Here is a 25,588-nt window from a genome sequence, read left to right as displayed (position 1 = left end):
CCATCAAAAATGATCTGTCAGACCCATTTGTCCGATGTAGTGGACTGCCAGCAGAGAAGATAATGGTGAATTATCCATCCAACTGGACACCCATGGTCTTGCAGAACCACATTAGGAAGGCTTAGAGCCTGCAGCTGCCAGTGGGTGGGTGGTAGAGGACTTCTGGCTACCATTCACATGACGTAGCAATGCACTGCGTCCACATCCTCGCACAACTTTGGAAGTGTGTGCAGAATGGTGGCTGGGGTGTGGCTTACGCGGTTGAAAGCCCCTTACATTGCCAAAAAAGGGGTAACAGGCAGACTGGGGCGAGGTGTCACTAAGAGGTCCAAGGATCTGGCAGTAGCCTGTGATTCCTTGAAACGCTCCAGCTCTGATTCTGCCTTCTCCCCAAAGAGACAAGTCCTGTTGAAGGGCATGTCCGTGAGGTTGACCTGGAAATCCCCCGAGAAGCCAGATGTTCTTTGCCAGGTGTGGCGCCACAAGGCCACCGTCGACGAAACCGCTCTACCCAGCAAGTCGGTTGTATCCAAACCACACCTACTTTGCTGCATCTCTTCTTTTTTTCACTGCTTGGGTGAGCACAGCCCGGACCTCCTCTGGTACCTGCGGCAGCACTTGCGCAACCATTTCCCAAAGGTGTATGAGAATAGGCCCAATAGACATACGATGTTCACCAACTGCAATATCAGGCTGGCAGAAGAAAAGATCTGAAGACCCTTCAGCCTGTCGGGGACGGAAGGGAACGGGCTGTGGGACGTGAAAGCTTAGACCACCACGCTCTCAGGGGTAGGATGTTGTCTGAGGAAACTTGGATCACCCTGAGCCGGGCAATGGAGGCGTGCTTTATTTCTGTTCACAGGAGCCCTATTGCTAGGCTAGTGCCTCATTAAAGGGCAAAAGAGGTTCAGATGAGGAAGCCCCAGGCTGAAGCACTTCAGTCAAGAGATTAGTCTTGACCTGCGCAGAGGGCAGTTCCAGGCCAAGGACCACTGTCTCGCTCTTTACCACCATAGCATAAGAAGCCCCCTCCTCTGCAGCCACAGTAGGTGGTAAGATCATACCTGTATCTGGAGAGGTGTCCAGACAGTGGCATCTGCGAGCTCCTCATACAGTTCAATTCCTCCCCAGGATTGTCTAACTGTTGTTCTAAGGGGTCCAGAGACCCCTCCCACTCCTCTCCCATGCCTGAAACCTCTTCAAAATGTACAGGCAATGACCCAGAGGCGCTGGTCTCCGTCAGCGCCAGAGTAAACGTCGACCGACGCCAATCCAACTCAGAATCATCGGGAATCAGAATGGGGCTGGCGCCAGGAGCACAGACTTTGGGTCCGGCGCTGGGGAAGGTCGCGTAGGCACGACCAGTGTCGATCCAGATCAGGAATCGGATACATGAGCCCCACAGGGGCCGAGACCAGCTCTGTCGGAGTGGAACCTGATGGGGCCTTCTCCAACCCTGCGGGCCCGAAGGCGCCATAAGGAGCTTCATGAACAGCTACCTCAAGGCCTTCGGTGCCATGGCCCAGCAGATCGAGCATGACGTCTAGTTATGGTCGCACTCAAGACGCCATAGACACACAAGTTGAGGGTCGGTGACCGACATGGCGCTGTGATAGGTGCCACACAGTTTAAATCCTATCCTTCTAGAGGTCATCCCTCAACAAACAATAAAAAAAATCCTCAATATATTGTTTAAAAAAGTCTGTCAACAAGAGACAAAGAGGTAGCTCCTCTGGATCAGCGCGAACTGGGGCGGAAGGAAAAGAACTGACGTCTGCGCACCTGGGTGGCACCTATATAGGTGACAGCGACGTCACTATCAGCGCTGACGACACCACGCACAGCCAAATGGAGCCACCCTTCAGCGCGCAGGGGTAATGCTCATGCAAATTTTTCTGGATGCTGCCTAACATTGGGGAAATTGAAAGGTAAGGTATATGCAGCTAAAAGTCTATCAGATATTAGGATTATCTTCAGCAATGCAAAAATAATTCTTTCATTGTCTACAGAGCTATAGAAATAATGGAAGGACTATCCACTGCAAAACAATAAAGGAGGGGACCTACCTGCCCCTACAGGACATCTAATTAACAATATGTGTTGCATTCAATTTTGGATGGTTGCAGATACGGTGTATTCAGACCAAAATTGACTTGCAAATATATATGGGTCTCCCAGAATTAGAGGTGGCAAACTGTATATATTTCCATATCAACTGTAAAAAATATGAACCCAGCCCTATTTAATAGGCCAAATATTTATAATGTGGAGGAGAAGTATTATATGGAAACCTGGTTCTTACCAGGAAATAGTCCCTATAGAACTCCGGAAGCTCCATACTGATAATGTCATCATCCAGCGGTAGGAGGTAGAAGGACCACTCATCGCAAGTCACATCTAGAGTCAAAAGAAAAGAGATAAAACTATTATGGCTGTCACAAGGTTTGTGTGTACTAAAATAATTAATCGATTGCTGCTCGTTTGATTAAAACGCATTCTAAATAATCAATTTTACTAACTACCAAACTTGTTCACGCTATAGGATGCACTGTAGCCCTATGCAAATACAACAAATAATATTCTAACCGGTGCAAGGCGTATTGCTAGAATTCAGATTAATATTGTTAATCAGCCATAAAAGGTCAACAAACAAAAAATGCATTATTCTTACTAGCTGTCCCATTTTTGGGGGGATCTCGCCTACAGGCAGCTTTTAGCTTTCTTGTCCATCCTCCAGATCACAATATATTTTTGGTACCTGCAAAGTTCCCCAGGATTCTATACTGTCTCCTGTCACCATCTTCAACCTCTTCATGGAACAACCTGGAGCCCGAATCAAAGATCATCAAGATTCACCAAATTCTGATTATATACAGCAATACTTGAGTCTCCTCTGCTTTGCAGATCCAACGTCATAAATACTGCCTGCACATCATCCAGACCTGGACGTCAGCACCTCCCTGAAGGTTGACCCAACCAAGGCAGAATTCTTGTAATTTGACAAGAACAAATAATAAGAAATAGTAGAAGCTTGACTCAATAACAAAAACCTTCACTGCTTCAAAGCCCCAACTTTCACCGAATGCCAAGTAACTTGGCTCCAGGAAGCAACTTCAGAACTGCTGTTTATGTATATAACACACCACAGCACGTCTCATTCAGACCCTGAGGTAATATGATCACACTGTCCCAAACCTTATGGAACCTATTGGCTCTACTTGCCGTCCGCATATCTTCAAAACCAGTTGCAGTATTTACAAAGTCATCACAATCAACCCCTCCTACCCTTATCTCACAGACAAGCTCACCATCTCGGGGTATTGTATGCACAACCATAGCTAGGACACCATTAGACTGAAAACTAAGAAGTATAAAAAAGAAAAAAAAGAAAATTATATTATTCCATCGAGCACTCAAAAAAGTCCAATAGAAATCTTTTTCAAGTAATGCAGTAGTTATTTAATCTTGGAAGTTTTCAATTCTTTTCTTCATTGAAATACACACTTCAACATAGTCTCCAAACTGTGCAGCCAACACGTGTTTCGTCTAGTCTGATTCGACTAATGACTTCCTCAGGGCTGCAACCCAAAACAGAGTATAATCGCTATTATAACACTATATCATAGTTCGATATAACACACTAGTCAATTAAAACCGTAATCAACAGGGAAACATCCCAAAGCCATATTGGTGTTTGAAAAGGAGTATATAATATAGTAAAGTTCTCACCACCAAGTGAAAGCTAGAAATCTCCACAGTGGTCATAGATTACCTAAATATGAATCATATTAAAAGAGTTTTGTTTATTAGGTATTATCTCTTTTATTATATCTCATAAAAGAGAGGGTGCAGTATAGCAGAGAGTAAGTATCAAAAACATGGACAACGACCATGTTAGAGGGCGTCATACCTAAATGCCTCTTCGTTGAGCCAACCTTAATCCAATGTCGTCCTTATGTTACAGTATTCCAATCTACAAAGTTATATAATATCCACAAGTCAATATGTGTTCATTAAACCTTTCTGTATTATAGAATAAAAGGGTTTTCAGTCATGGGCACAGTCCACTATCTTACCTTATTATCGTAGTTTAATACCCATGTTAAGGGCTTTTATTTTTGGGTGATCGTATCCGTCACCTGAAATAATCACAAGATCCTAGTATTAGGTTAACGAGTTTAAGTGATACAATGGTTTGCATATCCTAAGTATCTATCTAAATTGCGCACCATGTCCGTTCTTACCTAGTACCGGTAAATCCTTGCTTCGGATCGCGTCTCGTCGTGTCGGCGTCCTAGTGTGGCGCCATCTTGCTATTCTTATTTATACTATTAGATGTCGGGATGCGCCATGTTAGTAGAACAGATTAAATAAAGCTAATGTAAGTACTCGAACGTAACATTTAAATAACAGATAATGGACAAGTAATGTATGTTAGTATACTTGTCCCATTATGCTCACCTCTAACTAATACCTTACTAGGAAGGTAAAGAGATGCCCATTGTTAGTAACACAGTTCCGATATTACATAAAAACATTTTATTTTGATCAGGTACTATCAGAATTAAGTTTGGTACACTGACATAAAGATTCATGGCGGCAAATTGTATATATTGCTATTGCAAAGACATTAGGATTTAACTTGATAGGAACGATCGTATAAACAGACCGTTCCAAGATAGCGGATGGTTTTTCTGACTCATGTTCGCTTTACTTGGGAATAGATTTAGATATATTTAATGAGTGCCAACTATACGAGACTAATCGAAAGATAATTAAAATAAAATAATATCCAACGTAAGGTATTACGGACACGCGATCCCTAGTTAGACGACTTCAATAAAAATCAGACCGACATACGTATTATGAAATACCTCGCATAATGGGACAAGTATACTAACATACATTACTTGTCCATTATCTGTTATTTAAATGTTACGTTCGAGTACTTACATTAGCTTTATTTAATCTGTTCTACTAACATGGCGCATCCCGACATCTAATAGTATAAATAAGAATAGCAAGATAATAATAAGAAGCGCCACACTAGGACGCCGACACGACGAGACGCGATCCGAAGCAAGGATTTACCGGTACTAGGTAAGAACGGACATGGTGCGCAATTTAGATAGATACTTAGGATATGCAAACCATTGTATCATTTAAACTCGTTAACCTAATACTAGGATCTTGTGATTATTTTAGGTGACGGATACGATCACCCGAAAATAAAAGCCCTTAACATGGGTATTAAACTACGATAATAAGGTAAGATAGTGGACTGTGCCCATGACTGAAAACCCTTTTATTCTATAATACAGAAAGGTTTAATGAACACATATTGACTTGTGGATATTATATAACTTTGTAGATTGGAATACTGTAACATAAGGACGACATTGGATTAAGGTTGGCTCAACGAAGAGGCATTTGGGTATGACGCCCTCTAACATGGTCGTTCTCCATGTTTTTGATATCTACTCTCTGCTATACTGCACCCTCTCTTTTATGAGATATAATAAAAGAGATAATACCTAATAAACAAAACTCTTTTAATATGATTCATATTTAGGTAATCTATGACCACTGTGGAGATTTCTAGCTTTCACTTGGTGGTGAGAACTTTACTATATTATATACTCCTTTTCAAACACCAATATGGCTTTGGGATGTTTCCCTGTTGATTACGGTTTTAATTGACTAGTGTGTTATATCGAACTATGATATAGTGTTATAATAGCGATTATACTCTGTTTTGGGTTGCAGCCCTGAGGAAGTCATTAGTCGAATCAGACTAGACGAAACACGTGTTGGCTGCACAGTTTGGAGACTATGTTGAAGAGTGTATTTCAACGAAGAAAAGAATTGAAAACTTCCAAGATTAAATAACTACTGCATTACTTGAAAAAGATTTCTATTGGACTTTTTTGAGTGCTCGATGGAATAATATAATTTGTCTGAGCTATTCATAGCATATATCTTGTCGTGGTAACCGACTTGCATTCATTTTGAGCACCATTTCAGATAATCAATTTGTGATACCCCTTTACCTGCTGTGCGCTCTAATCTTAACAGTTACCGCTTCTCTTGTGAAGAAAAAAAAGCAGCAGTCATTTTCTATCTGTGCACCCAGGATCTGGAATATTCCTGTTCCAATTTAGAAAATATTTGTAGTCGCACATCTTTAAAGAACAGTACAGCACAAAGCATTAACTGTCAACAAACTAGCTACCTCTTGTATCACTCATTGGCTTTATCCATGTCTTAACCATCTACAATGCACCTCTGCGTCCTGGCAAGGTTCACATAATGGAAATGACACATGCATCTCATTTCCTGACCTCTTATTCAATGGTGTGCCTTACAATCCTTGTGTTTGGCCCTTCCCTTTCTTAGCATCCTTTTGATTGGATTACTTGAAACCATTTACTGCTTACACTCAAATAACAATTGTTTTCTTTTTTTTTTAGCACTACAAGGGAGAATATGCATTTTTTCTCTCTCCCACGTGTGCTGCTTCTTCTCTCAAATCTCTGATCCCTTGCTCTCTCTGAGTTGCTCCTCTACTGACTTTAACAAAAAAAATTAAACTATCCTCCTATTCACTGTTTTGCTCTAGCTCTCCTCACTCACCAGTGGCTTCCAGACCACACCACTCCAGTCGTGTCTAATGTCCCTCCACCAGCTCCTCCACTGCTGCCCTACCCCTTTTCCATTGTGTTTATATATTTTTTCAATTTATTTTTATTCAAAGTTTGGATGGCCCCGCGGCTGTTACTTGCATTCGGGCAGCTCCTTTCTCTTCAATGCACCTTTTTATATATTTTTATCAATTACTGCCCCAGAAACACCATTCATCATCTAGGGATGGTAAATTGTCGGGCCATGACGCAAATGAGTAAATGTCATAATGCTGCAGCACCTTTTCTTTCAGTTATTGTCAAAGCCCTTCTGAATCAGCAAACAATAAAAAAAATTAGGTCTTGGCTGTATACGGCGTGCATGCACTGTCTCGAACCGAGACATGCTGCATCTACTTTGTGGGCTTACAGCCCGCCCATAGGCTTCCCATTTGCTGGCACCATTGTCGCATCATTTTGTGTCCTCCCCATCTGACAAGGACATGCATACGTCATGCCCCTTCCAGTGTTTTCTCCTCCCAGAGAGCACCGGCCAACGATTGTTAAACATACACAGTGACCATTTTTGTGCATTGTTTCAGGACTACTTTTTTATTATTGGAAATGGTTGACTGGTCCCGCAACACGTTAAGAGCGCTGGTGTTTTAATTTGCAACAAAAGAAATTTTAAATTGTAAAAATTCCGTGCGGCTGCAGGTACGCCACTGTTTATGCGCTTGCATTGTCTACAGTGCATGCATATAACAGCAAATGTCTCCAAGTTGCTATGTCATCATGGGAGTGTGATGTAATGTCCATTGATGTAATCATGATGATAATTTGGTAAGGACTCTCGCACAAAGTAGAAAATAGAAAGAAAAACAAATGCAATCCTATCTGTATAATCTATAGGCAATGTTCCTGTAATCTGAATTTAAATTCTGTAAGAGGGCACACTAGTGATACTCCACCAAGGTCCTGACCTCTCAGCACTTTACACAGGAGCATCTCCCAGATGTTCCGATGAACAAGTTACTTACCTTAGGTAACGATATATCTGTTAGAAACATTAGTAGTGATAGATTCCTTACCTTAGAATTACCCCCAGGTGTCAGACTGGATCCGGAAAGTTTTCGTCAGCAGTACCCCTGCACTTCGGAAGGTGGTGTCGTGCGGCTTCGCGTCTGCCGGTGGCGTCGTGGTCGCCGAGATGACGTTCTCGGCAGCTACTTGGATGCCGCCCTCGCTCGCTGACGTCAGTTCTGTACATGACTTTCCGCGCCAGAAAACACAAAGCTATGCAAGATACTGACAACTGGTGCTTTGAAACTAGGGCCCTGAAAGGGATGACCTTAACCCTAGAAATCAGTTTGCAGAACGGGGAGGATGGGTGGGGCGGTAAGGAATCTATCACTACTTACAAATATATTGTTACCAAAGGTAAGTAACTTGTTCATCTGAAAGAAACACAGTGATAGATTCCTTACCTCAGAATAGGTATCCCAGCAATACCAGCCCCGGTGGTGGGTCTGCAAACCAAGATCACACCAGGAAGTCTCGTAGAACAGAACCGCCAAAGAAGCCGTCTCTCCGGACTTGGCTGTCCAGGCAGTAGTGCATAGTAAAAGTGTGAAGCGAAGCCCACGGAGCTGCCTGACAGATGTCTTGCAGGGTGACACCTCATACCAATGCTATAGTGGCTGCAGTTGCCCTGGTGGAATGGACGCGCATCCCCAACGGAGCTTCCTTCTTAGCCAGAGAATAGCAGGCTTTAATACACAAACTTTTTTGGCGCCAACGTGGCCAACAAAGAGTTGGTCATCCACCCGGAACTGTTGTTTGCGGTTCAAATAAAATGAGAGCGCACATATTGGGTCCAGACGGTGGAGCCTCTCTTCCTCTCTAGAAGAATGCAGAGGCGGAAAGAAGGTGGGCAAAGTGATGGTCTGCCCGACGTGAAAGGTAGTAACATCCTTTGGCAGAAAGGATGGATGTGTCCTAAGCACAACCTTGTCCGGATGAGCAGATAGAAAAGGAGGCTTACAAGAAAGAGCCTGTAGCTCACTCACTCTCCTAGCAGAGGTGATGGCAACCAGGAAAGCAGTCTTCAAGGTGAGCAGACGAAGAGGACAATTGTGCAGAGGCTCAAAGGGAGCGCACATTAGATATGTAGGAACCAGATTCAAGTCCCACTGTGGCATTACGAAAGGAATAGGAGGGAAAAGATGAGTAATGACTTCGAGAAATCTATTTACAACATGGAACTTGAAAAGAGAGGGCTGGTCAAGGAGCCTGAGAAAGGCCGAAATAGCAGAAAGGTAGCCCTTGATAGTGCCCAGAGCAGAGCCCTCCTGGGCCAAGGAAAGAAGAAACAGAATAACTTCTGAAAGAGAGGCAGAAAGGGGATCCACAGCCTTTGCTGTGCACCATGCCACAAATTTGATCCACCTGCAGGCGTATACCAACTTAGTGGAGGGACGCCTGGCTGTCAGAATGACATCACAGACTTAAGGAGGCAAGTCAAAAGGAATCAACTGCCGCCGCTCAATCAACACACAAAGAGGTGGAGGCTGGACAGGTTCGGGTGGAGGACCGTCCCCTGCTGCTGCAACAGAAGAGCCTCCCGAAGAGGCAGTCGGATCGGGGGATCGATTGTCATACTGAGTAGCTCGGGATACCAAACTCTTCGAGCCCAGTCGGGTGCCACAAGAATGATTTAGGCCCGGTCACGCCTGATCTTCTCCAGCACTCTGGGCAGAAGTGGTAGAGGCGGTAAGGCATACAACAGACCGCAACTCCACTCGCGACGAAAAGCGTCACAGAGCGAGTGACGCCTTGGGAACTCCAACGCACAGAACTGCTGACATTGCGCGTTCTCTTTGGTGGTGAATATATCTAACCAAGGCACTCCCCACTGTTGAAAGAGGTCTTGCGCCACGTCCGAGTGAAGACGCCATTCGCGATCCATCATGCACCTGCGGCGGAGTTCGTCCGCCCTGGCGTTTAGTGAACCTGCGAGGTGTTGAACCACCAGGGAAATGCCCTGCTGTTCCAGCCATGTCCAGAGTTGCAGAGCCTCCTGACATAGGGTCCTCAACCCCACCCCGCCCAGTTTGTTGCAGTAATACATGGCGGTGGTGTTGCCTGTGAACACCTGCACCACTTTCCCTTTAACAGAGGGAAGGAATGCCTTCAGTGCAAGACGAATCGCCCGAAGCTCCAGAAGGTTGATATGGAGCTTAGACTCGGCCAGAGACCAGAGGGCTCTGGAGGTGGGCCTCTCCCAGGTGGCCCCCCGATCCCGGGAGGGACGCGTCCGTCACCACTGTGTGCTCGGGTTGGGGAAGGGAGAGGGATCTGCCCCAGACCCAATGTCTGTTCATGAGCCACCACTGCAGATGCTGTGCAGTCCCCTCCGAGATCTGGACGTAATCGGATAAGCTCGCCTGATGCTGCACTCACTGGAACTTCAGGTCCCACTACAGAGCCTGCATATGCCATCTGGAATGAGTGACCAGCAGGATGCAGGAGGGCATGAGGCCCTACAGCCTCAGGGTCATCCTGACCGAAACTCATGATAGAGGCCGAAAGATCAAATCATAGCCTGAATATCCTGGACTCGACGTACGGGAGGTTAGGCCCGAAACTGTATCATATCCAGACCGCTCTGATGAAGAGGAGTTTCTGAGAGGGACTCGGGTGTGACTTCGGCACATTGATGGAGAACCCCAGCAAATGCAGGAGGTCGGCCGTAGTCTGGAGGTGGGAGACGACTGTCTGGGGCGAGCCTGCCTTCAACAGCCAGTCATCGAAATAGGGGAAGACTGGAACCCCTGATCTGCGCAGATGAGCTACGACAACCATCATCACCTTCGTGAACACCAGAGGGGCAATGGTTAGGCCAAAGGAGAGCACGGTATACTGAAAATGCTCGCGGCCTACCGTGAACCTCAGGTAACGCCGGTGGGACGGCAGGAAGGGAATGTGGAAATATGTGTCCTGCAAGTCCAACACTGCCATCCAGTCTCCAGGGTCGAGAGGAGACAAGACCTGAGCCCGAGTTAGCATCTTGAACTTTTACTTCCAGAGGAAGCGATTGACGTCCCAGAGGTCCAAGATAGGACGCAGGCCCTTGTCCTTCTTGGGCACCAGAAAGTAGTGGGAATAACAACCACGTCCTACTTCTGGTGCAGGAACGTGCTTGATGGCCAGAGGGCCGCTACTCCCTGTTGAAGAAGTGCCATGTGATCCCCCGACATGTGGTGGTACTGGGGTGACATAGCTGGAGGGGTAGTCTCGAAGGGGAGGGAGTAGGGACTATTTGTAAAACCCACCTCTCCGAAGTGTGGTGCACCAGTGGGGGAGGTGATGGCCAATTCTACCGCCCACTGGTGTTTGATGGGCCTGAAAGGTTTTGGGCAGTAGTGGCCAGGGTGGAAGTGGACTGACCCACCCGCTGGCCCACTGAACTGCCTCTGCGGTTCCCAAGTCCGCGGCCACGCTGAGACTGTTGCTGCTGCATCGTGTAGCTCTGAAGCAAAGGTGCTGGGGCGCCCCATCCGTTGCCACGAAATGAGCGAAAAGCAGAAGGTGGAGGAGGGCGAGTGGCCGACAGGCCCAAGGACTTCGCCGTAGTCACTGAGTCCTTAAAACGCTCCAATGCACTATCTGCCATGTTGCCAAAAAGGCGAATGCCATCAAAGGGCATGTCCATTAGGGTGTTCTGGACATCCCCCGAGAAGCCAGTAGAACTGAGCCAGGCGTGGCGGCGGAGCTCCACTGTCGTGGAAATTGCTCTGCCCAGTGAGTTGGCGGTGTCAAGGCCATATCGTATTGTGAACTTGGCGGCATCTCTCCCTTCAGTGATAGCCTTCGAGAGCACTGTCAGCGCCTCCTCCGGACACTCAGGCAGCACTTGCGCCACCGTATCCCACACAGAGTGGGAATAACAGCCCAAGAGGCATGCAATGTTCACAGATCCCAACCCTGAACTGGCGGAAGAAAAAATCTACTTCCCAAATTGTTCCAGTCTCTAGAATTCCCTATCCGTGGGTGCGGTGGGGCATGCGCTCTGGGACGTTGAGGGTTGGACAACCAAGCTCTCAGGGATAGGGTGCTGGGAGAGGAAAATGGGGTCGCCCCGGCCGGGCTATCACAGTTCTATCCACAGGAGCCCCTATGTTGGGCCTGGACCAGGTGCCCAAAAGAACCTCAGAAATTGCCTCATTAAAGGGCAGCAGTGGCTCAGCAGAGGTAGCCGCCGGCTGAAGCACCTCTGTCAGGAGGTTAGTCCTGACGGTTACGGTAGGAGTTGGAGGTTGAGGGCCTTTGCGGCCCTATGTAACACCACTGCATAACTAGCACCCTCCTCCGTAGCCACGGTAGGAGGAGTGAGCATGCCAAGGTCAGGTGAGGTGTCAAGACTACTGGCATCTCCCAGTTCCTCTGCCCAGTCCGGGTCATACTCACACTGAGCTGTGAGAGGGTCATCTGAACCCTCCCAGTCCTGCTCTTTCTCCTCAGGCTGATGTACAGGCTGAAAATAAGGAGGCTGAACATAGGGATAGAAAAGCCCCATTGGCGTCGGAATCAGCGACGCGGTTCCGGCTCCGTGTCCATGTCTGGGCTGAAACCGGAGGCGATGTTGTCCAGTGTCATGGGCGAGGTCGGAGCTGGTGCCGGGTGGGTCGACATCGGTGGAGGTTTAACAAGGTCAACCGGCATCGCCCGGGATCCAGGCCTGGATCCTTGGGGACACTGCGGCGCCGGAGCCGACAGCGATGCCGGAGCCCCCAACAGTGAAGGGCAAGGACCCCCTGTCAGGCCCGCGGGGCCTGAAGGCCCAAAGAGGCGGGCCATGGCTGACAGAAAATCCTACAGCTGGGCCGGAGATGCTGACGGACCCGGGAAGGGCGGGGAGGCCGATGGCGTCACCGTAGGCTCCACCGGAGCCTCTGGGAAGGTACCACCAGCACCCTCAGCTGCGTCGCGCGAGGGGAAGTCATCGAGCTTTGACGCTTCTTCGACTTATTGTGCTTCCTCTTACCTTACCCCGAGTGCGAAGACTTCGATCCAGAAGAACGATGGTGATGGCACTGCGAGCGGTCCCTCGACCTCCCACGGGATCGAGACATTGAGCAGCGGGGAGTTGACTGCCAGACCTCCAGCAACTTTCGGGACCGCTCCCACAAAGTCTTTGACGCCATGGCCTGGCAGTCGGGGCAAGACTTGGGGTCGTGGTCGCACCCCAGGCAGTAGAGACACACGCGGTGCGGGTCCATCACAGACATCACCCGATGACAGTCCCCGCAAGACTTAAACCCGGGCATCCCTACGACACCAGGAGTCGATCGACTTGAAAAAACGGAGACAAAAAGTCGCAAAAACACAGTCTTGGGGTACTACTCTCTCTGGACCTGCCCTTGCTGGCGTGGAAAAAGCTGCAGCGACTTCATCTCGGTGACCATGACGCCAACAACAGACAGAGCCGCACAACACCACCTTCTGACGCGCAGGGGTACTGCTGACGAAAACTTTCTAGATCCAGTCTGACGCCTGGGGGTAATTCTAAGGTAAAGAATGTTTCTTTCAGATAAGACTAACATTGTAATTGTGGCGCTGTTGCCATCTGGCGTAGTAAACAAATTTTACGAGCCCCCGTTGTCACAAGGAGATTTATGGACCTCTGTGAAGCGCTACCTTTTTATGCACGAAGTTGGGTGAATATATACTTGCCTAATACAAATAAACACAAAACTACTCATTATAGAAACCGAGTCCTGGCACTGAAAAAGCTACAGGTTACAGGGGCGCTATTGTTAGGCTCATATTTCACTGTCACAAAACCATCAAAATTCAGCAGTTATACTTACCTGAGCCAACTATAACTTACGCTCTCGCAATGCACTGCTTATGATCTCACATATTACATCAGTCATGACCTGGTCAGTGATATCAATGAGGACATCAATGATAGCATCTCAAATTACATCATCCAATAGGAGTAAGAATGATAGTATTTCTAATATAGGTCATCTGAGTGGCTATGAAACTGTGTGAATCTATTTCTGAATGGCTCGGTTAGTGGCTGTATAGGTGTGTTAGTGGCTGTATGGGTGTGTGAGTAGCTGTATTGGAGAGTGCGTGGCTGTGTGATTTGTGTATTCGAGAGTGAGCGGGTGTGGGAGTAGCTGTTTGCGTGAGTAAGTGGTGTGTGAGTGGCTGTATTGAAGAGTGAGTGGCTGCATAGGTGAGTCAGTGGGTGTGTGGATGCCTGCATAGGTGTGTGAGTAACTGTATTGGTGAATTTGTGGCTGTGTGAACACTGTACAGGTAAGGGAGTGGGTGTGTGAGCGGCTGTATAGGTTACTGAATAGCTGTTTGAGTGAGCATATAGGTAAGTGTTTGGGTGTCAGTGGCTCTACTGGAGAGGGTATGTCTATATGAGTGGGTTTTCGAGAGAGTGAGTAGGTGTGTGAGTGGTTGTATGGATATGTGAATGGGTATATATTTGGTTAAAAGAGTGAGCAGCTACATTAGTGTCTGTATAGATGAGTGAAAAGCTGTATGGGTGAGTGGTTGTGTGAGTGGCTATATGGATGAGTGACAGGGTGTGTGACTGGCTGTATGGGTGACTAAGTGAATGTAAGAGAGGGTCTATGGGAGAGTATGAGACTGACTCAGAGAGTGAGTAGTAGAGTGTAGTAGAGAGTAGTAGAGTGTAGTAGAGAGTAGTAGAGTGAGTAGTAGAGAGTAGTCAGTCAGTGTCAGTCAATCAGTGTCAGTGTCAGTGTCAGTCAGTCAGTGAATCAGTGTCAGTCAGTGTCAGTACGTCAGTGTCAGTCAGTCAGTGTCAGCTAAAGCAGGTCTGCTTACCTGGTTCTCTGGCTCTAAAGCAGCTCTGCTGACCTGGTTCTCTGGCTCTAAAGTAGCTCTGCTGAGCTGGTTCTCTCCCTCTAAAGCAGCTCTGCTGACCTGGTTTCTCTGGCTCTACAGCAGGTCTGCTGACCTGGTTATCTAGCTTTAGAGCAGCTCTGCTGATCTGGTTTTCTGGCTCAAAAGCAGCTCTGCTGATCTGGTTCTCTGGCTCTAAAGCAGCTCTGCTGACTTGGTTATCTGACTCTAGAGCAGCTTTGCTGACCTGGTTCTCTGGCTCTAAAGCAGCTCTGTCCACTCCTACAATCATCCTGACAGCTGACAGAAGCATGTCATTATCTAATCACTCTGCTGAAACATAAGCGTGTATAAACGTATCCTGCTATCAACTACAAGCACTCTAGGAACATAGTCACTGTCTATGTACTTGCAGAATGAATCAGGCATTGAGACAAGCAGTGTTACAGTCAAATGTGCACAATGTATGCGTTCCCTTAACCCCTTGCAGACTACTCAGTTAGTTTTGCAAAAGTACGGGTAATAGTCATGCTTGTCTGGAATCACACTGTGAGTCGGTGTCCACTCCTACAATCATCCTGACAGAAGCATGTCCTTATCTAATCACTCTGCTGAAACATAAGTGCTTATAAACTTAACCTGCTGTCAACTACTAGCACTCTAGGAGCCCAGTCACTGTCTATGCACTTGTAGAATGACTCAGGCATTGGGACAATACCTAAGCACTTATAAATTAACTGAGCACTCTGTTTGCAGCACTGTCATCATTCTAGATACTAGTGATGGTCTTATAGAATGGCCTAGGCACCAACACAAGTACACGTCCAATATTCTGTGCACCATCCCTACAAAACTCTAAGCAGATGCATACTATTGGTACACTCCACTAAATACTGATGTAGTACTCATGCAGCCTAGGATACCTTCTGTCAGTCTCATGCAGTTCGTTAATCAGCCATCTAGCACAATGTTCTTTTTGCATCACTTTGCCAATACCTAAGCGCTTATGGGGCAGAATTACAAGCCCCCTGCGCCACCAGTACGGCACTTTTTGTAACGTAGTGATGGCGCTGGGGACTCCTCCATATTTACAAGGAGAGGAAAAGCCACCCTGTATGGCTATTCCTCTCCTTGAAAATACGACCCATTCAAACGCAGCACTTTGCGTTGAAGGGGCGTTCCATGGGTGTTGCTGTGTCTGTTCCCACACAACATCCATGGAATAACACATCTCAAGACTTATGAGAAAGTGTAAATCTGTAGATACGTGTGAATGGTGCGCCACCCTAGAGGTGGTGTAGCGAGGCACAACAAGGAGAAATGTTTTCATTTCTCCTTGTCCTTAAAGGAGGAAAATGCCTTTAGTGATTGTTTTTGTGCAGGAAGTAGTCCCTTCCTGCACAAAAACAATCTCCCCACAAAAAAGATATCTTTGCACCATGGTGCAAGGGTGCCTGCGTCACTGCATGGCTGCAGTTTGTGTGCTAGTGCAGAGGGAGCACAGAATTGCGACATAGTCATGTAAATATGTCACATCCCTGTGCTTCAGAAGTGCTGCAGCGCGGTGCAGCTAAAGGGCTTGCAGAGTCACGCTGCAGCACTTCCTCATGGAGCTGCCCCTATAAATTCACCATACAGTACTAATGCATTCTTTCAGTCAATCATGCTCTACACATACATTCAACCAAACTTTCAGAGATTACCAAGCAATTATAGTTATTTTTTTATACCACATAAGTTAGTTCTGAACTTTTTTTATTCTTCTATTTTTTGTTTTCTATTTTTTTGTAGTTAGTTTTTTAACAATTTTGTACTTTTTTAGTGCTTTTTAAAAATTGAACCAGAAAGAAACTAAGTTACCAGTTAGCTTTTGGAATTCGACATCGTTCCCAAATTTTTTTTAAATTGCATTTGTCGTTCCGTTGAGCTCCACAAATAGCGTACACTGACTGTTCACCATAACAGATGATGGTTTTCCACTTAGTGCAGTGCTGCTGCAGAAAATCAAATTCTGGGCGAATGTCTACTGGTGGTGCTGAAGTGGACGCTCCGGAGGTGCTAGCAATGCCTGGTGTTGGATTTTTTGCTGCACGCCTCATTTCTTCTCGTGCCAGATTCTTCGGGTGAATGGTCTGCAGAGGTTTATACATACTCGCTGTTCCACAGGAGTTTCTTGTCACTGCCTCGCGACAGGACCCTGTCACACAGCAAGCATTTGACTTTTCTTGCGTTGACCTTTTTTTCTCCGGCAGGAAAGGTGAAAAATGTCCATACCACTGATTCAGGCCTCTGCTTGGGTGCATCTTCCTTCAAGATATCTTCATCTGAAGAGTGAGGAGGAGCTTGCGATCCAGATGCCATTTCGCCAATGCAATTTTTTAAAAACATCAAAACAATTCCAAAACCAGCTCTGGAAGAAGAAGAGATGTCTCTCATCAACTGCTCCAAACAGAATAATTATAATCGGTGGGGTCCTTCAATGGGACATGTTATGAAACAATCAAATCTTTTTTTTCAGGTCACATGGGATCCGCGCACTATGTGCTCAGGAAGCGTGCGCCCGACGCGACTTCGCGAAAATATATTTTAAAATAATATAAGTTTATTACAAGTAGAAATATATTATTTTTATGAATACCTTAGATAATCTTTTGCCCTAATAGGTACATTAAAGACACGTACATATCATTTTAGAACATAACAAATTTCACGGGAGTCGCGCACCCAGCACGACCCAACACGTATACAACGTCACGTGGATGCCACCTCCGGGCAAGCGTCAGGTACTGTAATACGCATGTTTCGCAAATGCGCGGAAGCAGGAGTGGCTGACCGGTCGCATACCGGTCGCGCACACCACATAACATTGTACGTACATGACTTAACTGAAAAAAAACACGCACTCGTCGCTCACCAAACGCGGATCCTTCACGTCTTTTCCAAAATGGCAGCTAGAATACGCGGACCTGCTGCGGTAGGTACGCTTAGGGTGCGCAACTATCAAAAAATGTTGAAAAGAAAATTATATAAATATATTAAAATACAAAAAAAACTAAATAATTAATAATATTTCAGTTTTAAATGTATTTTACATTTTTTTGCCATTTTCGAAAAAATATATAATGCTGTTTAATAAATAAAATATTTATAAATAAACAGTTAAAAAACTAGAAATTCAGTACAAAAAAATAGGTATAACTACTATTGCACTTAAAAATTTGTATTTAAAAAACCTTTGAAATTCACTGAAAGAACCATAAGTTTCAGAGACGTTATAGTTAGGAATTGGCATTTAAAAAACCTTTGAAATTCACTGAAAAAACCATAGGTTTCATCAGTGTTATAGTTAGCTGGACATTTCAATTGTACAAAACCATAGAAATTCCTCCTGTTATAGTTAGTTGTGCTAACTATAACTCGCGTGCCCGCAATGCACTGCTGATGATGTCACATATTACATTATTCATGACATGGTCAGTGACATCACTGATGACAGCTCAAATGACATCCTATGCTTAAAGACTTTGATAGAAAAACAGACATTTGAGGTGAGCAGATCTAGAGTGTTGCTGGTGTTGAGAGTGCTCTAACAGGAGCTGCTTTCCACCTAAACTTGAGAACTACCCAGAGTTCTCTCCTTATATATATATATATATATATATATATATATATATATATATATATATATGTAAATTAAAATGTGCAGATCATGTTTTAACATTTTTGCTCTGAGGGAGGGGAGGTGGTTACTTGGGGTCTCCCTCTGGAGCACCTGCATGGGGCCTAGTGGAGCAAGGTATCCCTATCCTGCCCATTTTTCTTAAACTAAAGGATAGAGGATTAAGTCACTGAGTCCTGTAAAGGTTGCCAGCACCATTTTTCTCAAGTTACTGGCAGCCAACGAGTGTGCTTGCTCCTGCAGGAGTCTGACTCCCACAGGAGCGAGATGGTCCAAGGGGAAAAAAGCTCCATGGGCCAATCAGATAGTTCTATTTTTAAAGTGATGCTCCTGCGAGACTCTCAAAGACCCAACCATCCAGATATTCAAATATTTTCAACCTGCATTTCTCAAAAACTACTGAACGGCTTTACACCAAATCTTGTGACCAAGATCTACTTTTTTTTACCAAGTTTGGTGCAATTCCATTCAGCAGTTTTTTGGTATTTCTTTTTTAAAGAAGTCCATAGAAAATGCAAGGGGATTTTGCATTATGGGGCCTCCTCCCTTTTTTCACGGACCCCGCTTGACAGATCATCAAGAAACCTTCCATGCACACACTAGGCATAAACTTTATTTCTCAGAGATAGGTCCTATGTGCATATTTAAAAAAAATATCCTTATTTCTTAACTTCATATATGTACCATTTTCAATTGCTGGCATGCAGCCATTGCCTAAAGCGGAGTATCACATTATTTAAGTTTATTGTTTCAGTTAATTAACACTATAACAATTTCGTAGGTTAAAAACTATAACTCATTACACTATATAAAGATCATGAATATGTACAAAACAATTCAAAAAGTCATTCAGATGGTTACTTGCTAGTATGCAATTATTTTAGCAAATAAGTGATTTAAAACTTAACCTGAATTCGTACTGAATGGGTAAGCGTTACAAAATAAACAATCACAGCAAGATGACAACAGTCTTCCACTTTGATCTTTGCACACTTCCTGCCACTGAACGCTTTAAAATGATTTGGCAATAGAGAACTGGTCGAGTGTATAGACCTTTCTCAAACTTTTGAAACTTATATTAATAAAACTATCTGCAATCGGTTAATTAGATTAGAGAAATGCATTACGGGCCGGGGTGGCTTTGTCCAAGTAAAGGTTTAGGGCCCATTGGTCCCTGTCGAATGAGAGCTACAATTTTACTTGTAGTGAGACTCAGACGCCTATCAAAATGATTACTTCCGGTTAAACTATTGATGGTACCCATGCCTGGGGTGGCAGTTTCTTATCTATCCTGGCTTATGTTGTGCTGATAGTAGTTTGTTCATTTATAGTAAGAACTTGGCGGCCCTGCAGGAAAGCTGAATTGAATTGCTGTTCAGTAATGTTATCACAGCTTAGAGGCAGTATCTTATCTTGAGTGCCCCAAAAGCGGGGTAAAGTAATTTCTGTCGTAGTTGGTTGACGGCAGGATAAATGCATAGAAAGTGTAACTGGCTTTCCTCAAATTGACCACATAAACGGCTCAGGGAAAATGGCCAACCTTGTTTCCAGGGTGGAAATGAATCTTTCGAGGGGAAAACTCCCATACGGATTAGTAGGAGAAAGTGTTGGGTGGGTTAAGAAATATAGCATATGAGGTATGGTTGGGGGCCCCATTTGGTGTAGGATTGTAAAACTGACCTGCCATGCTTTTTCCCAGGCATTTCTGCTTTGTCAAGCATCCAGGATTTTAATGTGGCCGCTTTGTTTGATTTTTTTTAAACGCTGTAAAACTGATGTTTAACTCCCAAACTTTAGGGAGATCAAGGGTTGGTAGAGCTTGTCAGGACACAGTTGGCAAGTCATTGTTCCTCTATTTCGACCCAACACAGGGCAGCCAGTGTTTCTGGGGGTTAAGCTCTCATCTTCAGCATAGTTTTGATATGGAGGTCATCCTTACCGGGAGTTGGTGAAAAAGCCCGAATTCCGGGCGCAATTGTGCTTGAGAAATGTCCAGTGGTAAATGGAAGATGTGTTCCAATAAAAAGGACTGTAGTTGGTTCAAGGTGGCTACCTCCTTGCCCTTTAGCAATACCGAGCCATAGGTTAATGAGGGTAGAAACTTTGCCCCAATAATTTTTAGCAGACATGACTGCAACAAACTCCCCATGTTTTTTTAAAAATGTGGTTGAAAGCGAAGTATAGCTTGTTAGCTATAGACCTTTTTTGTACTAAGTGCTATTTGAAATGTAATCTTGTGTCCATTTCCACCCCTAAGTATTTTTAAGTGTTTACTAAGTCGAGGCTGTTCCTTGCTGCTTTCCATTTAAACGTTACTTTTTGCTGGCTGCTTTTCGATGAGAAAACAGATGATTTTTGTTTTGCTATCATTTAATTTCAGGACTGATGATTCAGTGAATTCGAGGAGAGTTGTAATTTGGTGCTGGACGCCCATGGGGTCAGACTGCATAAGATGATGTCGTCTGCGTATTGAATGCTATGCACCGGTCTCTTTGCTAGTTTTGGTGGGTCGCTCAAAGCATATGATTGTTGGCCATCCAGGTCTGCTGTGTATATATTGAAAAGGCAGGGGCCGAGAACACTTCCTTGTTTTTGGCCGATTAAAGAGGGTAGCTTTTTTGTTGTTCTGTCACCCCTACCTATTTTAACTCGTACCCATGTATCTGTGTATAAGTAGATTATTGCTTTGAGGATTTTTTGTGATGCACCCATTTTGGCCTATTGCAGATCCTGTGGGACTGTGTCGAATACAGCTTTTAGATAAACAAAAGTGTATAGGTTGGAGTATTTGTGAATGGCCTCTTTGATGAAAAGGCTGAGGGTAGGAAGATTGGTGGTTGTGCTCATGCCCGCCCTGAAACCCCTTTGTGTGGCCGAGATGATGTTTTCAGCTGACGCCAAATCTTCTAAATCTCTTGATAGATTGGCAGCATAAAGTTTATCTTCTACATCTATCTGGGCAATAATCTGTAATTTGCTGAGTTTGTCACGTTTTACTTGTATACAGTAAATTTTACCATATTTTTTCTTGTGTTTTTTTGGCTGACCAGATTGCCTTTTTGTAAGTACTCCTCAGTACTGCCATTTTTATTTATGTAAAACATTTTTTATTGAGAAAGAAAGAAACATCAGCAATAGCATGGCAGTTCAGAGGGAGCATCTCATTTGGCATCGTTGGTACAGTAGGTAAGTTCACAAAAATACATTTCCACATGACAGAAAGTCTAGGGTGACGGGGGATCGTCCATCGCTGGGGCAAAGGGAGGTTGACATATGTCTCCACGGTAAGAATTCCAAGGGCCCCACACCCAAGACCATTACTTAGGGCACCCACGTGCTACATACACAGTCTTTTCTCTAAACATAACCCAGTCCAGGTCCTTTTCCCAATCCTGAGCCGAGGGCGGGGTCGGTGCACCCCACCGCTGGGCGATATTCCTCTTAGCCAGCATTAGCCCCAGCGTTACCCACTGCGTCATGCAAACATTTAAATCAGTTGGCTCCCAAATATTCAAAAGACACCAACGGGCCTCCACTCGGAGCTGCACAGACAGAACAGTGTTGATAATGTCATGAATTACGCGCCAGAGGGTTGGATGTGTGTGCACTCCCAAACAATGTGAAAAAAGGTACCCAGCTGGCCACAACCCCGCCTGCAGGCGCCTTCATCTCCCCTTCCCATTCGTAACAGTTGGGGCCATGTTACATAAATATGATGGAGAAGTTTTCGCTAGACAATCGGAGACGAGCTGGTATTGCTACGACTCGGGGGGAGGAGACTGCCTACTGCCATTCGTAGTCATCCATTTCTATACCATCCCTGATCCATTTCTCTCGGAGAACCTTAAGAGGGTCCGAGGTGTTGTTGACCAACTTTTTATATATATCAGGGAGATGGTGCTATCAGGGAGATGACCATCCAGTACTCTATCTTTCAATGGGGATGAGTCCGGCAATGTGGTCCCCGGCTGAAGGTGTGTGCGAAGTGCATGTCGAACCTGCATGTAGCGGAAGCGCTCCGATTCAGCCATGTGATAGTGTTTCTGTAGTGCTGCAAAGGGCTTAATATCAGTTTTGTCTCACAGATCCGTCTCCAACCCAAACAGGAGGTAGCAGCGTACCAAACGTGCACTGCATGTTTAGTGGGGCCTGTCAGTGTATAGCGCTGGGGCCTGGATTAGAGGGCTCTACTGAAGGTCCCCCCGAGAGAAGCCACCTATCCATATTTTATCCCGGGTTACCGGGCTGAGCATAAGTGCAATGGTTAATGGAGCACAGGTGAGACGCCCAGTAGTACAATTTTATATCCAGGAGGCTAATGCCCCCGTCGTACTAGTTCAAGGATAGTTTAGCGAGGGCAATACGAGGTTTACCATTCCATAGTAGATCCCGCTGGAGGCTCTCGACCTCAGGCTCAGGTATCAGATCCATGGAGTTTTGAAGTGCATACAGAAATCTGGGCAGGGACATCATCTTAAACAGGGCAGCCATCCCAGCAGGAAGAGGAGCAGAGTCTTCCACCTGGCAATATCTTTGCGCAGCTGGATCAGTTGGGGATGGAGGTTACGAGAATAGCGGAGAGAAGGATCCAAAGATAGGAAGATACCCAAACACGTAAACCCGTCAGGTACGAGTCTGTAGGGGGCACCCACGCTGCGGAATCGGAGGCTCGCCCGCCCCTACGAACATGAGGGATTTGCTCCAGTTTATGGAATAGCCAGAATACCCCCCAAAAATTGTAAAAATGTCCAAAGCCACACTCAGGGACCTCCTCGGGTAGGTCAAATACAGGAGGATGTCATCCGCATAGAGGGAGATTTGGTCCTCCCAATCCAAGGACCATCGCATGCCCCTAATCATCAAGTCTTGACGAATCCAAGCTGCCAGTGGCTCGAACGCTAAAGCAAATAACAGGGGGGACAGAGGGCAGCCCTGACGGGTTCCTCTGCCCAAGCAAAAAGTAGCTGACTTCTTGTTATTAACCACCACCTGGGCCATAGGGAGGGAGTACAATAACTGCACCCATTGAATGTACTTTGGACCAAATCCCAGTTCTCCAACACTGCCCACAGGTATGGCCACTCGATGGTGTCAAAGGCCATAGCTGCGTCCAGGGAAACTAGAACTGCTAGTTCCAACATAGAAGACGCCCTGCTCAATACCCTGTGAATTTTGCGCAGGTTCAGCGCTGTGTTACGGTGCGGTATGAAACCTGACTGGTCCGGATGGACCAAGGTGCCAATCACCAGCAGGAGGCGAGTAGCAAGAAGCTTAGCAAGGATTTTGGGCTTCGCATTTAGCAGAGAGATCGGTCTGTAGGAGCCACATTCGGTCTTGGGCTTTCCTTCCTTGTGTATGGTAACTATAGTGGCAGCCCGCTGATCCAATGGCAAGAGGCCCTTTTGCCTTGAGTCCTCGTACATGGTCCCCAGGTAAGGGGCCAATTTGTCAGGTTTAAGCTTGTACTATTTGAGCTGTAACCCGTTAGGGCCCATGTCTTTGCCCGGCTTAAGCAAACAAATTGCTGCCGCTACCTCCTCGTTCGATATGTTGCTGTCCATGAGGTCACATTCGACCCCCGACAGTTTGGGTAAAGTAATGTCAGAAAGCAGCTGGCGGGAGTCCTCAACCGGGTAGGGAGCAACCGAGGGGTAAACAGCCTGAAAATGGGCTGCAAAGGAGTCCACAATTGCTTGCGGGTCCGACAGGGAATTACCCTTAGGACCTCGAAGTTCCGGAACAAGTCTACTTGACCATTCCTTCTTGTCCAACCAGGCCAAAAGTTTCCCAGCCTTATCGCCCACCTCATACACTCGCCTCTGGACAGCTCTGCCTATGGCCCTTGCCTGGTCTGTCGCTAGCGCCCTGTATTCCTGTTGTTTAAGCTTGAGAAGATGAAGTGGGCCAGGTGTGACGTCCATTTTCAAATCCGCCTCCAGCCTCCCCACCACTGCCTCCAGTGCTACCAACTCTTTACGCTGTTCCTTCTTCTTCCCCGAGATTAGTGAAAGGGCCTGACCCCGTATCACCCGTCTTGAATGCCGCCCAGAGCACCTGGGGGGAATCAACCGAGCCCTCATTCTCATTAAAGTAATTCTCAATGGCCTTAAGGAGCTCACACCGGACATGGGGATCACGCAGAAACCACGGAATGATGGAGGCCACACGACCCACCTGTTGGAAACCGAGCGTCAAGTGGAGCCATACCCGCAAGTGATCTGAAATGCCTCGGCTAGGTGTTTTATCTCCCGGACATGGGAGATTTAGGAAGCGGGTAAATGAAATTAGTCAATTCTGGATAGACTCCCATGAGCCCCTGAGTGAAAAGTATACTGGGAGGTGTCAGGATGAAAAGCCCTCCACCCATCCGCCAACTCCATGGATTCTAAAAATTCAGGCAACCAACTGTGTGAGCAGGGGAGATCCACGGAGGGTGCCGGTCCAGATCTCCAGAGACCATCGAATTAAATTCCCCTCCCAGCACCAAGAGGCCTTCCGGGAATTCCAAAAGCAGCGTACCCAAGTCCCTAAATGTGGTGGCTCAAAGACTCGGGGGTACATAAATCGAAAGAAAGGTGACAAGACGGCCCTCCCATGTGCCTGAAACTCCGACATATTGTCCCCTCGCATCCGACCAAGTATCCTGCACCACAAGGGGGAAGGACTTTTTCATCAGTATGCCAACTCCCCTGGAGCCCCTGCTGAAACCTGCGTGAGCCAACAAGACGTAGCCCCCTCTATGCAATACTTTACAGGTGTTCCCGATCAAGTGGGTTTCCTGAAACAAGAAGATGTCAGGTGCCTGGCGCTTAATGCACTGAAGAACTATACTACGCTTGATCTTATCCCCCAACCCACTGACATTCCAACTCACCAATTTAACCCCACTGTCCCCGATCGATGCCATCTCTAAGTTTACTGAAAATCACAGAATGCAATGCTGTTCCCCAATCAATGTATCCATAACCACTACTGATGCAACCCAAAGAACAACTCAAGAATTAAACAAACCACCCCAACCCGCTGCCCTGCCCTCTGGGCTTAGAACTGCCCATGAAAAACCTTGCAGAGTGCCTGTCGCCCCAGAAAAAATTCAAGCAAGAAGCTGACAAAACCCCTATAGGGGAGGGGGAGGTAGGACGGGTGGGGGGGGGGGGGGGGGAGGGGCATGGTCCATCCCACCTAAGCCCAGACGGTCCACGGCTTATCCCTACAAAACAGATACCACAGGTCATTTCAAAATCACTCACCAATCGACCACTAGTCTAAAAGGAGCCCCCGCCCGTTCCCATCGCTCACCCCACACTGCAAACAATACAAGTCTGGTCACTGGTAGGGTATCAATTCACAGCAAAGAGTACAAGCCCAACTAGTGGACAGGCGTCTTCTCAGGCCG

The 25,588-nt window shown here is 46.2% G+C and overlaps 1 protein-coding gene across 2 annotated transcripts in view; it reads right to left on the bottom strand.

Moving 5' to 3' along the window:
• Nucleotides 1-25,588, bottom strand: part of VPS33B (VPS33B late endosome and lysosome associated) — a 792,141-nt gene that overhangs the window by 586,037 nt on the left and 180,516 nt on the right. For both annotated transcript variants that reach the window (XM_086958170.1, XM_086958171.1), the window contains exon 8: nt 2,303-2,397. In XM_086958170.1, the coding sequence (XP_086814296.1) occupies nt 2,303-2,397 (95 nt within the window). The remainder of the gene's footprint in view (nt 1-2,302; nt 2,398-25,588) is intronic.

The sequence above is a fragment of the Lissotriton vulgaris genome, chromosome 2_1 (genome assembly GCF_964263255.1).
Source record: "Lissotriton vulgaris chromosome 2_1, aLisVul1.2, whole genome shotgun sequence".
In the NCBI taxonomy this organism is placed as follows: domain Eukaryota; kingdom Metazoa; phylum Chordata; class Amphibia; order Caudata; family Salamandridae; genus Lissotriton; species Lissotriton vulgaris.
The sequence above is the reverse complement of the archived record's forward strand: the minus strand, read 5'-3'. Positions and strand labels throughout refer to the sequence as shown.